This window comes from Temnothorax longispinosus, chromosome 11 (genome assembly GCF_030848805.1).
Source record: "Temnothorax longispinosus isolate EJ_2023e chromosome 11, Tlon_JGU_v1, whole genome shotgun sequence".
Lineage (NCBI taxonomy): Eukaryota > Metazoa > Arthropoda > Insecta > Hymenoptera > Formicidae > Temnothorax > Temnothorax longispinosus.
Window position 1 is genome coordinate 5,280,334 of NC_092368.1, and position 12,903 is coordinate 5,293,236.

General features: G+C 45.2%; 3 protein-coding genes across 8 annotated transcripts in view; 1 reads left to right on the forward strand and 2 right to left on the reverse strand.

Annotated features, from left to right (window-relative positions):
- Positions 1-80: 80 nt before the first annotated feature.
- On the reverse strand, positions 81-8,555 carry Fbxo11 (F-box protein 11). Its single transcript, XM_071794271.1, has 8 exons — positions 8,018-8,555; positions 4,213-4,512; positions 3,156-3,947; positions 2,012-2,864; positions 1,692-1,912; positions 766-984; positions 478-685; positions 81-389 (listed from the first exon to the last, which is right to left on the reverse strand). Exons 1-8 carry the CDS (start codon positions 8,106-8,108, stop codon positions 260-262), a joined length of 2,814 nt encoding a protein of 937 aa, XP_071650372.1. The 5' UTR covers positions 8,109-8,555; the 3' UTR covers positions 81-259.
- A 17-nt stretch (positions 8,556-8,572) lies between these two features.
- Sras (Ras converting CAAX endopeptidase Sras) lies at positions 8,573-11,647 on the forward strand. The gene is made up of 6 exons (XM_071794302.1): positions 8,573-8,836; positions 9,539-9,644; positions 9,720-9,858; positions 9,932-10,168; positions 10,246-10,308; positions 10,395-11,647. Exons 1-6 carry the CDS (start codon positions 8,715-8,717, stop codon positions 10,607-10,609), a joined length of 882 nt encoding a protein of 293 aa, XP_071650403.1. The 5' UTR covers positions 8,573-8,714; the 3' UTR covers positions 10,610-11,647.
- Positions 11,251-12,903, reverse strand: part of LOC139822502 (BTB/POZ domain-containing protein KCTD3) — a 52,460-nt gene continuing 50,807 nt past the window's right edge. For 4 of the 6 annotated variants that reach the window (XM_071794282.1, XM_071794277.1, XM_071794279.1 and 1 more), the window contains one exon: positions 11,251-12,612. In XM_071794282.1, coding sequence (XP_071650383.1) covers positions 12,407-12,612 — 206 coding nt within the window. In that variant the 3' untranslated portion in view covers positions 11,251-12,406. The remainder of the gene's footprint in view (positions 12,613-12,903) is intronic. The other 2 variants (XM_071794278.1, XM_071794281.1) reach the window with 1 other exon arrangement.

Consider the following 12,903-nt stretch of genomic DNA (forward strand, 5'->3'; position numbering starts at 1 on the left):
AAAAATAATATTACTGTCACACAGCGATTTACGTGATTCATTGCATCGTAATATATTAGATATTAACAATAAAAACAAAATCATCGTAATAAATAGAATTTCTTTAAAAAATAACAAACACAATATATATAGACGAGTACAAAGGGAAGATTATTATAAAGAACTCGGCAAGAGATTCATATACTGCGAGTGCTCGCAATATTACTGGACTTACGGCTCTAAACATTGTTTGATTGTTTAAATTATTTTAGGTTAGTTCCTAGTTGACCATAAGTGTATGTGATTCCATGGGCGCCGCACTATCGTACAAGGTATCCGTGTCTTGCGTAGGCTCGCCCTGCAGCTGACACTGATTGCTCAACGTTCCGGCGCCGCAATCGCAAAAGAATCTAGAAATATTAATGCACACGATTACATTATAGTTATTCCATTTATGGTGCGTCTAAATAATTCACGGAATCAAGCGTACGAGCTCACCGATCGTGTCTGATGAATTCCACATCGTGGCCAGCGTGACATGTTTTTATACAGTTAACGCATATCGCGTTCCGATCCGTCGTGTTGCACGTTTGACAACGGTAGAAGTCGTGCATGGGGAAGGAAGTGTACGAAGAGATTTTGTATAAACATTGGCCGTTCCCAACCGCTTTCTCCACCGCGTCTTGGTTATTAAATATTTTATTGCCTAAAAAAAGAAAAGAGCGCGTGCGATACTTTCTTGTTAGAAGTGCCGGCAATTGGCCACCGGAAGCGAGTGGTGTTTACCTCTAGTCGTCGGTTGCACCCCGCTCGCTAGACACAGACCGCCGAATCGATTATTGAATATTTGATTGAATTCCAGGGTAGCCGTGGCGTTGTTAGTTATTTCGACGCCGGCTGCCAAGCCATCGAAAATCCGGTTCCTCCTCAGGATCGGCTGCGATTGCGTCGATATAAGCACGCCCGCTTGGGCATTGTGAAATATGTCGTTCTCCTCCAAAATACCTGTATCGAGACGCGCAAAAATCACGATTCTGTCTAATTTTCAAAGAGACAATGCATTCAATCTCATCCATTATATCTGCATGCAAGGATTCCTTAATTTTTATTGTACTTTTTATAATAATCAGTGTTTAGACAATTACTGTAGAATCATTAATTTTTCAGATCAACTACTTACAATGTATTTTAACCCTTAAATGCCACCCAGGGTCCAGCGGACCCCAGACCCTTTAGAATGAAATGTTTTCAAATGTTCTTGCCAAAAATGGAGCTCATGCTCCCATTGATGATAGTTGAGTGATTGACCTATCCGTTTGTACACTTAGCAGTACTCAGTTTACTTAATTTTTTATACTATGTTGAAATTAAGATTTTAACAATATAAGCATTTTATTCTCTTTTCTAAGCCTTGAACAACATTGAAAATAATTTTCATAACTAAATATAAAAAAATCAATGAGTAAGGAGACATTTTTCATGGTGGGGTTTTTTAGACCCCATGTGTCATTTACGAGATTCTTGAAAGGTGTGGCATTTAAGGGTTAATATGTATCGAGGCTTTCTTTAGCCAGTATAAATTTTAGTAAAAACAGACAAAATATGTTTAACTTCAAGAGAAAATCATTTAAAAGAATTTTAAATGTAATATTTATCACTTAGTCAACGACTGGAAAGTTATTACCAAAATCTTGCTAAAGAGAATGCTTTACCTTTGCCTCCGTTAAATATACAGATTCCGCCGTCTCGTCCATCGAATATCTTGTTCCTTTTAAGAGTCGGATTGCTGTCTGTCTTGATCCAGACGCCAGCCATTGCATTGTCAAAAATCTCATTTTGTTCGAGTAAGCCTAAGCCACTATTATACACTAAAACGCCGCCGTTTTGTCCTCCCCATATTTTATTACCGCGTATTACTGGATTGCTGCCAGTCCTGGAGAAGAAACACCGATTTTAGCCGATTTTCTTACCGTTATATTTCGCTTAAACATCAAAACTTTCACCTTACAACCCTTTCGGAAGTGACAATTACCTTATTTGTACTCCTGAATACAAATGATTGAAAATATCATTGTCCTCCAATTTTCCGTGGCCGTTGTCGTAAAAATATACGCCGACCTGTTTGCCACTGTGAATTCGATTTCGCCTCAAAACGGGCGTCGAACCCGTTGTAATCCACACGCCTGCTAAAGTATTGGCATACACCTCGTTCTCCTCTATCAAGCCCTGGCCCTTTTCGTGCACGTAAATGCCGCCGTGCTGACCGTGATGTATTTTGTTGTGCCGGACGATCGGATCCGAATTTGTCCTGATTTGTATACCAGCTAGCGCGTTGCCGTAGATGTTATTGTGCTCGATCAAACCTCTGCCCTCGCCGAATATGTACACTCCACCTTGATGGCCATTATATATTTCGTTCCGACGTATAGTCGGATTAGAATTCGACGTGATCCATACACCAGCAAAATTGTTCGAATGAATTTTGTTGTCGATGAATTGTCCCAGGCCATTCTCATGTACATAGATGCCGCCAGTCTGGCCGTGATGAATCTCGCAGTGAACAACGGTAGGATTAGCACCGGCTTTCACCTCGAAACCCGCTATCCGATTGTTGTGAATATCGTTAGCTTCGAAGTAACCGAGCCCGTTGTCGAATGTGAATATTCCTACATCGCGACCGTGATGGATGTGATTCCGTCGCATGATGGGATTCGCGTAATTCTTCACCCAGATGCCAGCAAGGGCATTCCGCGAGATCTCGTTGTCCTCGTATGTGCCCTGAGCGTAGTCGGTCACGTATAACCCGACGTTCTCGCAATCCGATATGTCGCAATTCTTCACTAACGGATTGGCACCCACGCCTGACACGCAGACCGCTGCACCAACTAAAAATTAAAAATACGTAATCTTAATGAATACAATTTCTAAATTATTTATATTGTGTATTGAACAAAGTATGGAATTTGAAAATAACTTGCTTTATTCTTTCAAAGATTGTAATGTACATTGTGTGTGAACAGTCATATATATATCTTGTAATCATTTTATTATAAAGTCATAGAGATTTATTTAAGTTTTTGCTACGGCGATAATTCTAAATCTCAAGTTCTAAATTTTAGTTAAAACATTTTCATCAATCTTATATCAGTCTATAAAAACATTACGCATACACTTACCAACGCTCGAGCTTCTGATGATGCAGTGATCGACGGTGGGACTGCAATTTTCGCCAACTTCCAAACAATAGTGTTTGTGATGGGGCACCGTACTCGTGACATCAGGCGTGAATTTCAACGTGAGATGTCCAGCGTAAGCGCGTTTTGCACCCTCCACAAACATAACCGTTGACTCGCTTTCTCGCTCCAGAATGACGGACTCTGCGACATTTCCTGGCGCGGCACCAATCAACGCTACATCGCTGTCGATCACAAGGAACTCGCCTCTATACGTGCCAGCGTGTAAAAAGACCAAATGCTGCGTCGATGTGTCCTCCCCGCTTGTTTGCGAATTGCTATTGCAGCAACCCTGGCCGCCCGCAGCTGTAGCTCCACTGTTTGCCGAGGCGCTGTTGCTCCTGTACTCATCGACGTAGTCCAGCGCGCCTTGAACCGTATTGAAGTACGGCAAGTTACGGCCCTTAAACTTCAAGTCCTGAAAGCCAGGCCGCACGTGCACGCCTCTGTATAGCTGCCTGAAACTCTCCTTCCACGGATTCTGGTACTCGGACTCGTCCGGCGAGACGAATTCGAATTTACATGGCGCTGGATTAAACAGCGGCAGATCGTACTCGTAGACCTGCTGGTACAGCGATTTCCACAGTTCCGTGTCATTCGCGATCGCTTGGAAACGCTTGCAGACTTGCGATACCCGGCAAAGATCTTGCTCCATAAGATAATTGAATATCGTGAGCAGCACTTCATCCGGTAGCTCGTACTGGAGGTAATGCGCCGCTGTGTTAGTGTTTATACCTGCCGTCAGAAATTAAAATTAGTAGAATCTAATGAAATTTAGCGAATTCAGAGTTGAATTTCTAAAGATCCACGTGTCAAAAAATGAGCACAATGTTAAATGGAGCATTGGAATTTCTACGTTGCATATATATCATTACTATTACGAGAACATTAATATTTACGATACATCCACCATTATATGTTAATCCTTTGTCTTTCGATACGTACAGCAATTTCTAATTCCACATGTCAAACGTTAGTAATCGCGTATATTGAGACGTACCGTCCGTGGACAGCGAACATGTCCGTCTCGGACGCTTTCTCGCCGGTAGGGACGACGATCCGAAGGTAGCGGCAATTCCACCCGATGGCGGTAGGGCGGAACTCGTGCCGGGCGCCGGATCTGGATGCGGTGGACTTTTTCGTCTGAGGTCATATGGCGACGAGTGCGATTGAGGTGACGGGGAGGGAGCAGCCACTCCGGATACACTAGGGGACGAGCCTCGTCCACCACTTCCTCCGCCTCCACCGCCAACTACTACTGGAAGGAGCTGATTGGATATCGGCAGATCGCATGGCTCGGCTAAGAACACAAAACGAGATCATTAGAAAAATGGAAAACAAGAAAGAAAAGGTGAGAGAGAACACTTCTTTCATAAACCCCTCAAAGATGATAGAATTTCTGAAAGTTCCCTGAAAAGAGAGAGAAAAAGACCGTTTTAGAGAAAGAAGTTTTTATTCCGCAGATTTGTAGAAATTTAATTCGGAGGATAGAAAAAGCAGTCTCTCTGATTTTTCTATCTCTTTTTCCGTTTCTTCAATCTCTCTCGAATACAGTCTCTTTGCGCGAACATGAATAAGCTTGTGTAACATTATACTTGTACATCATATTAATACAGTTGTATATCATATTATAAACAAAAGGCATTTGTAGCCGCAAACATTCGCTATCTGCTGTGTAATTTATAGCAAGCCAGGGATCATTAGAGAAATTTGCATGGTGACACGAGGTGGCCTTGTTTTACAAATGTCGCGGCATAAATTGTCAAGTGTATATAATGTCGCAAACCCGCATGGAGAATCCGTTAATAAAGAACAACGTTACGATTACGTGTATTTCAATATAATTGTTGACACGCAAATCCAATTACGCGTCAATGCGCAATGACGAAATCACGAACAACGAAAATGGCACGTACATACGAGGCGCCGCTTCAAAAAAATTTTTTTTCAACGTTTCAAACGTATCGCAAAGTCAAAGAGCGCGTATCGTACATACAATAAACTTCAATGCGCCGCGTGTACCTTTTCCAATAACGCGCCTCTGCGTAACGCGATTACGATGGAATGCACGAGCACGCGCGATATGTTTCGTTCTATCAAGTGCGATCTCCGTTATCGCGAGACTGAAATTCGCGCCGGCACGCCAAAGCGCAAAGCTGACAGAATCTGAAGCCCGTGGACAATATAGGGCCCGGTGCTCTCCGACTATACCGTCTCTCTCCGTTCGTCGCCGAATCGTTATCGCGTCGACGGGGGCACCGCGATACCACGGGCGAGTCGTCGTCGTCGTGGCGCGCGCGGGGCTCCCATTCCGCCCGTTCTGTAAACAGCGTTTCTCGACGTTTCACTTTCTAGCTGGCTGACACACGCGGCGGACGCACGCAGCGCACGATCCGCGAGAGACGCGCGTCGATTTCGGGGGGCCCCGGGGATACTCTCGATCACGTTTCCGGGTCACGCCGAGTCCTCTCGCGCGAAAGTGGAGCACCGGTAATTCATCACTCGAGACCGCGCACCGCCGGCGCCGATACCGCGTAACAGACGTCGGGGGGTCCTTCTGCAAAAAAGCTCCTTTAAATGCCTCGTCTGTCGGTGAACATTGTGAGAGCGATTTAAATTCAGCAATCTTGAGATTCTCAAACACACCCGTCACGATTAAACCGACAGCAAGATTTTATCGGGTGACACCATTTTTATTCTTATCTAATTTCACAATGTAATACAAATATCCGAATACCTGAGTGGGTACCAACTATACTAATGATTTTGTTCTTATCTAATTTCACTTGAGAGTGCCAACTATAACAGTCTATGTGTTACATTCGAGTTTAATTAATTAATTTTTCAATCTACAATTCTCGTAGAGGATATACATTGCTTTCTACTTTTCTAAGAATTTCAAGTATCACCCTGGCGTGCGAATAATCAGCCTAATGATAACTAAACCTCTCCGAATATTCGAACGCCTCAAGAATGTTTGCTCTCTCGTCCTCCCATTTTGCCTCCGTCTGTTCTCTCGCTTCTGCTCTCCTCCTCTCAACGTTTCTTCCTCGGCTGCTCTCTCCCTCTCTCTCTCTCTCTCTCGGGCCGCCGGAAAATTCGGCACCGATCGACGCGTATCCCGCAAGCTGCGCCGCGTTCCAGCTGGATCGCCGGCGATTGAACGAAGCGAGGAGAGAGAAAGAGAGAGAAAGAAAGAAAGAAAAAAAAAAGAAAAAAAGAATGCGGGGAGGGAGAGGGCGACTCCGGAGCCGACATTCCGGCGGATTGATCGCGAAGCGGAGATCGCGAATCGATACGATCGGCGAATCGCGGGGACCGCTTCTGCACGAGGCGCACAAAAGCAAACGTTCTCCAATCGAGAGCGGGGAGGAAGGGGGAAAGGGAGAAGGGGGCTTCGCTCGCGATATTGCGTTACAATAAGGGTCGCGTTCCCTCGACGGTATCGCCGTGTGGGGTCGTTCAACCCTTATTATATTATAGCCCCGGAGACACGCGGGCCCCGCGAGATACACGTTATCGCAACGGTGATCCACGGCTCACCGTTCCCCGTCGGCGGGCGCCTCGCCTCTCCCTCTCGTTTCGCGTCTCCTCGCGCGACTCGGGATTTTACGATTTTGCGAATCCGCCGATTCGCGTTCGTTCAAGGCCGACGGGATTTTCGGGGATCCTAAATGATCCGTACCGTTCGCTCGACTCCATTGTTTACTCGCGGATCGGCGAGCCCGCGATCTCAAGAGTCAAGATTGCCAAGAGACGCCGCGTTCCGCAGCTCATTCCGGAAAGAAAAGAAAAAGAAAGTGTCGCAACTCGCAACCTCTCTCGGGGTCCACGGCCGTGCTCCGCTCTCGGCGTGGACGGCGTGGACGCGCAGCCGCCAATCAGAAATTATTCACAAATACCGAAAAGCAATATGGCCGTTAGTAGCTGCCAATCGGAAATTGCCCGCAAATCCGAAAAGCGATTCGCGAAAGGGGCCGCGGATCCGGATCCGGATCCGGAGCATTTGACGGCATTGCGAGGTTCTGGCGTTTAAACTGTCAAACACGCGACTGTCATCTGACGTCGGCCACGGTTTGCCTAAAGTCCCTTTGTCGCTTGCAGCTGCGAGGGTGCGAGTTGCGACGCGACTCAGGCCGAGTCGTCCCGAGTCCCGAGCCGTCTCCGATTGACAGCTTTGCCACATTCGACGCTACCTAACCTCAGCGCCGCGACGCGTAAAATACACGGAGCAGCCGCGGCTCGCCAATGTTTCGCGAACAGCCTATTCCCCGCTACATCACAATTACTGCTATAACGATTACGCCTAACTCTTAAATCACTGGACACAGACAGTTTGAGGTCACCTCTTTTTCAGCACCTTTCCGAATTACATATACTCCAAGCGAGAGCGAGGTTTCGGGGGGGAAAAGGGACGGAAAAGGGAGCCAGAGAGCTCGAGGATCGTGGGAAAATAGAACAAGTCGTCGGAGAAAAATGGGCGGACAGCGGAGCGAGCAGGAAACGCAGCGCGTGCCCGTAGTTCCAGGGGAACAAAGGCACGATGGAGATGGTGGAGATCCGGGATCGTCGCCGACACGCGGGGCATCCACGCCTCGGGATCTCGACGCGGTTCCCGATGGCGGACGGGGCTCCTGGACGGAGAGCCGCCGCGACACGGAAACCCGTCTTTGTCTCCTCGCTCTCTCGCTCGCTCTCTCGGTCCGTCCCTCTTCGCTCACTCGTACTCGTCTCTCGTCTCGTTTCACTCGCTCCTTCTTCGTCTCGCGCGTTCGCCTCGCTCGCTCGCTCATTCACTCGCTTACCCGTTCTCGACGGCAAGGGGATCCTGTTTGTGTTTTTCCGACGCGACCTCCGCACGTAGCTGCGCGACGACGAGAACGACGCGCTCGGCATCTTCGTGTCGTCGGAATCGTCGGCGGCCCTCGGCGGTCGTCCTCGTGTCCGTCCTCGTTGCCGTCGTTGTCCTCCTCCTCCTTTCTCCGCCGCCTCCTCCTGCCGCTCCTGTTCCGCCGTCGATCGCGGCTCGTCGCGCTTCCCGCGGCTGCGAGGTGGGCGCGAGAGGTCCGGCGGTACCCTTCCCGGCGTCCCCGGCGATCGGGCAGCCGCCGCGGTATCCTGGTCGGCGGACACCCACGGCAAAAGCTGCCAAAAGCTTAGGATACACTACACAATAGCGACACTACCACCGTGCACGGCGGCCATCTTCTTGGTATCTGCTCGCCGACTGGCCCAGAGGGCAGCCGCCAATCGGACAAGTTTCTGCCCCGCGCGAGTGCGTGCCGTGCACCCCCCACCCCCCATTCGACCCGCACCGTCAGTATACCGTCCCGTCACCCCGCCACTCAACCCACTGCCTGGCTGCGGCGCTTCTCTCTTTCTCTATCTATCTCTCTCTCGCTCTCTCTTCCCCGCGAACTCCGCCGACGCCACGGGGCTTATTACCGAGCTCCCCTTCCGCAGTGGAGCGCGACACAAGCGACCGACATCGGTTATGGAGTTATGGAGGCCGCGGAACGGAGTACCGATATCTCGGCGACCTGCGTCTTCCCGATCCTCGCGTGCTTCGCGCTCTCGATCGTCTACGTGGCGAGCCTGTATGTCTGGAGTTCGCCGTACAGCAGGTACGTTGCGGTAAGCGGTGTTCGCGTCCTCCGCGCGGTGGCGAACGAACAGCGTAGCGCGGCGTGCGGCGTCGCACTCTCTCGATCTCGACGACGGTCAACCGTCAACGGGCCGTTCCCCCCCGCGCTCCTCCCATCACCCTTCAAGCGTCCAGGTGAGACTCCTCGCGCGGAGGAGGCTCGTCGGAGCGCACTTTTGCCTCTTGCCTGTTCGGTAAACCGCTACCCGATCGCGAACCGTCCCGCACCGATCGGATGGGTACTCTGTGACTGGTCGACTGACGCACGCAGTTGTCCGCACGTGGTGGCGCTCTCTATCGCGGCGCCACGCCGCTCTCCTCTGGAGAAACCTGGAATTTCTGGACAAGCGGCGCCAGCGCCGTCCGGGGAAACGGACAACTCCGACTCCGCGAGGAGAGGAGGACGCGCGTTCGTCGCGTCGTGTGCCATCTACGTAGCGCGCGATAAGCGGCCTCCGTTTGGCGCCGATATTCGAATCCGACGTTCAGTTGTTCGACAATAGAATTATCGGAGTAGTTAACGCGATTGCTTTGTAATTTTGTATAAAAATTACTTAAATTTACAACACCGTCAATTTCTAGCGCGTTACGTTACGCGTAATTAATCTATCTACTTGTAAAAAAGATTTTACATGTCATATTTCGACGTTAAACCTCGCACTCGATGTGGCTTATGTTTCAGAGAGCATCCGTCGACTATAAAGAAACGATTTGTTAGCATACTCGTCATAACTCTCATCTCGCCAGCACCAGTGTACTTTGGATTAGACGAGAAAGTATTTCAAAAGGTATTTCTCGCTTGCGCACGATTCAGACACGCTCTATCCTGTATAAGACAATCAATTTTTTATTATACCTAACAGGCAACCATCTGGGAGATCCTGGGCCTTCGATGGTCGGGTCTGATACAGGCGACTGTAATATCGTTGCTCTTAACGATGATCCTATTCCTAGGTCCTTTGAGTTTGCAGGGATTCAACGGGCTGTTGCACTTGTACACCGGTTAGTATCCGAAATCAAGCTGAGAGCAGCCTAACAGCCCTCAACAAGTTACTGGATGTGCATTCTGTTTTAGAGCCCATGTATTGGCTGCAAAGCGTACGAACTGTAATTTGGTGGAGAAATCAGGTAGTCGCTCCGTTGTCCGAGGAGTGGACTTTCAGGGCTTGCATGATGCCGTTGCTCCTGCAATGCTTCAGCCCGACTACTGCCATATTCGTGTGCCCCTTGTTCTTCGGGGTGGCGCATTTTCATCACGTGGTGGAGAGGGTAAAGATGGGAATGAGCGTCAAGCACGCAATATTTATGTCCTGTAAGTGTTTCGAGGATGTGGGATGTCTGGGAATCTACCGATGTCCGTCCAACTAAAATAAATTGCGTTGAATTTAGGTTTCCAGTTTACGTACACGACGATATTTGGAGCGTACGCGGCCTTTCTCTTTGCGAGGACAGGTGGGATCATTTTACTTCCTTTTCTTGCTCTGAAAACATTAAAAAGGTTTTAAGAAGAGATTTGCATTTATGTACTTTTCTCTTAGGACATGTTGTTGCACCGTTTGCTGCGCATTCGTTCTGCAATCACATGGGATTTCCTGATCTTTTTGAGATAGCGGCGTACAAGGATCCACTGAAAAGGGCCGCGATAATGTGTCTGCTTGTAATCGGCTTGGTCGCCTGGTGCTTCTTGTTGATGCCGATGACTCATCCATCATTGTTCAATAATAATTTATTCTGGACTAAGCTCTTTGTATGAGACACGTCTAATCTCTAACAAATATTAGGACGTAACAAATACTAAGGTTTAATGTTAAATGTTTTTACGCAGAATTTACCGCAATTGTTCCACCGGTTTACATCGTTGTGGAATGTTTGTATTTATGTCTAACAGAGTACAATACTTATCTGTCGAAGCGGGAATTATAAAATTACTTCAGGCTAATTTCAACTACGTATTCAATAATGGTATACTTATAATTTAACAGATCGCGCAGTTCGACATTGTTACAAAGTACATCACTATTGTGCCTGAGAGTTTAAATTTTTGAAATGGTGATTACAAAAATGTCAACTATATGAACTTGGTTGCGAGACCAAAATGCAAAGAATCTAGCTAATCATTATTTACGAATTGCCGCATATATTTATATGCCGCAATATTACATTACTTTACAATCCGTTAAACGTTATCGATATTTTCAGACAGAGATTTTTATAAACAAAAATTTTTGTAATATAGTTTATTATAGTTAATGCAATCTATTGAGAAAATTTCTGAAACGATCTTTCTAATCGTTTACTTTTATAACAGTCAATATATATATATATATATATATATAGTGTATATATGGTATCCATATGTACAATGGCAGTGATAAATATTCAAACGATAAGCGATACCGCCATACACATAGTTTATTTAAATCACAGAAGTAACGCGGTTACGCAACAATATTACTATACGTTTTATATATGTATGTACAAGTACATCGATGAACGCATATACATTGTATGTGCAGTAAATCTATAAGTATTTATGTATATAATGAGAGTCTAATATGAAGAAACGAGTTTTCGATTATGTGTAATCTTTTAATTGCATACATAATGTATACCTTTAATCGACGAAATAAGTGGTAAAATCGACTTCTTAAATGTTCAGAGCATGAATGTTGATAATGATACAACGTTGAAATAGTGTTTTACCGTCGAAACGCAAAATCGTTGTACAGAAATTTATGTATAACGATAGTCACACTGATTTACAATAAATGTTTATCAAAATTTAAAAGTATTTGGCGATCTTGTTTTAATGCGTTGCGAGATATTAAAGCGACGTTGCAAATAACATTATTTCGTGTATGATCATCTCTCGTATCTGATTCAGTTTATAACATCGATACAAAATATATACTAACAGAACATTCAACTTACATTATCTATCAGTTCATGATTTTGTCGAATGTCTATTCTTTCCCTTACCTTATTAACGAGACAAAATATAAAAGTTTACATAGAACAATACGAATATTGTAAAATCGCTCTGTCTTAAGAGGATTTAATAGCCATATTGGAACAATAAATAGTAAACAAGATAAAACGTATAATTAAACTCCTAGATATTTATCAAATTTCTTAAAGAGTAAATTTCGAGACAAATTTTGTTACGTCAATATTAATAACAATAAATAAATAAATACTCTTGAGTATGTTCAAAAGTGATAAACTTTCCTAAAAATAATTTAATAAACATCCACATGTACGCACAAGAGCAAATTCCCTATTAAAATAATGATTTCAACATTAATGGCTACAGAGTTTATAAATGCAGTCATGTCCTTTGCTATATATATTATTTTTAGAGATTGCACTGTTTAAGTAGATTAATAGTAAACTCCGGTCTCATTGAAAATGCAAAAGTGGCGATTTAGGAACGTTACTACCTCTATCAACTTTTGGCGGCTTATAGCGTCATTAATAAATAAATAACTAAATAAATGCAGATTCTGATTGCGTGCACTTTGTCACGACATTACCTCGATTAGGCGCATCCTTACACTTGACTTGGTCCAGGCGTTGCGTCTGGATTTTGCGATTGATTGAGAAATAATACGTTACTTGACTTAATCCTAGGTCCAGCCGCGAGCAACGAAGGAGATGGACTGATGCAAGGCGTTGAGCAATGGCTGTTGCTCAGTTCACATTGATCCAACAATTTCCAAAGTTCCTCTGGCGTAGGTCCACCGGAGGTATCTGTTGCTAAAAGACATGGAAATTGTAAAAATCTGGCAATAAATTTTAATTGAACGAGATCAAATGCATCAATCACAAAAAATCTTTTTAAAAATTAATATAGAATTAACATTTATCATTAAAGAGATAATTGCAATGATTTATATATATAGGCCATTTCTTATCCATCGTCTTATCTAACGATCTAAAAAGAAATTAATTTCATTATAAGAAAAGTTACTGTTATATATATATATATATATATATTATATAGAATAAATATAGTTTGCTTTCTAAAGGCCTTCTCAAATATATGAT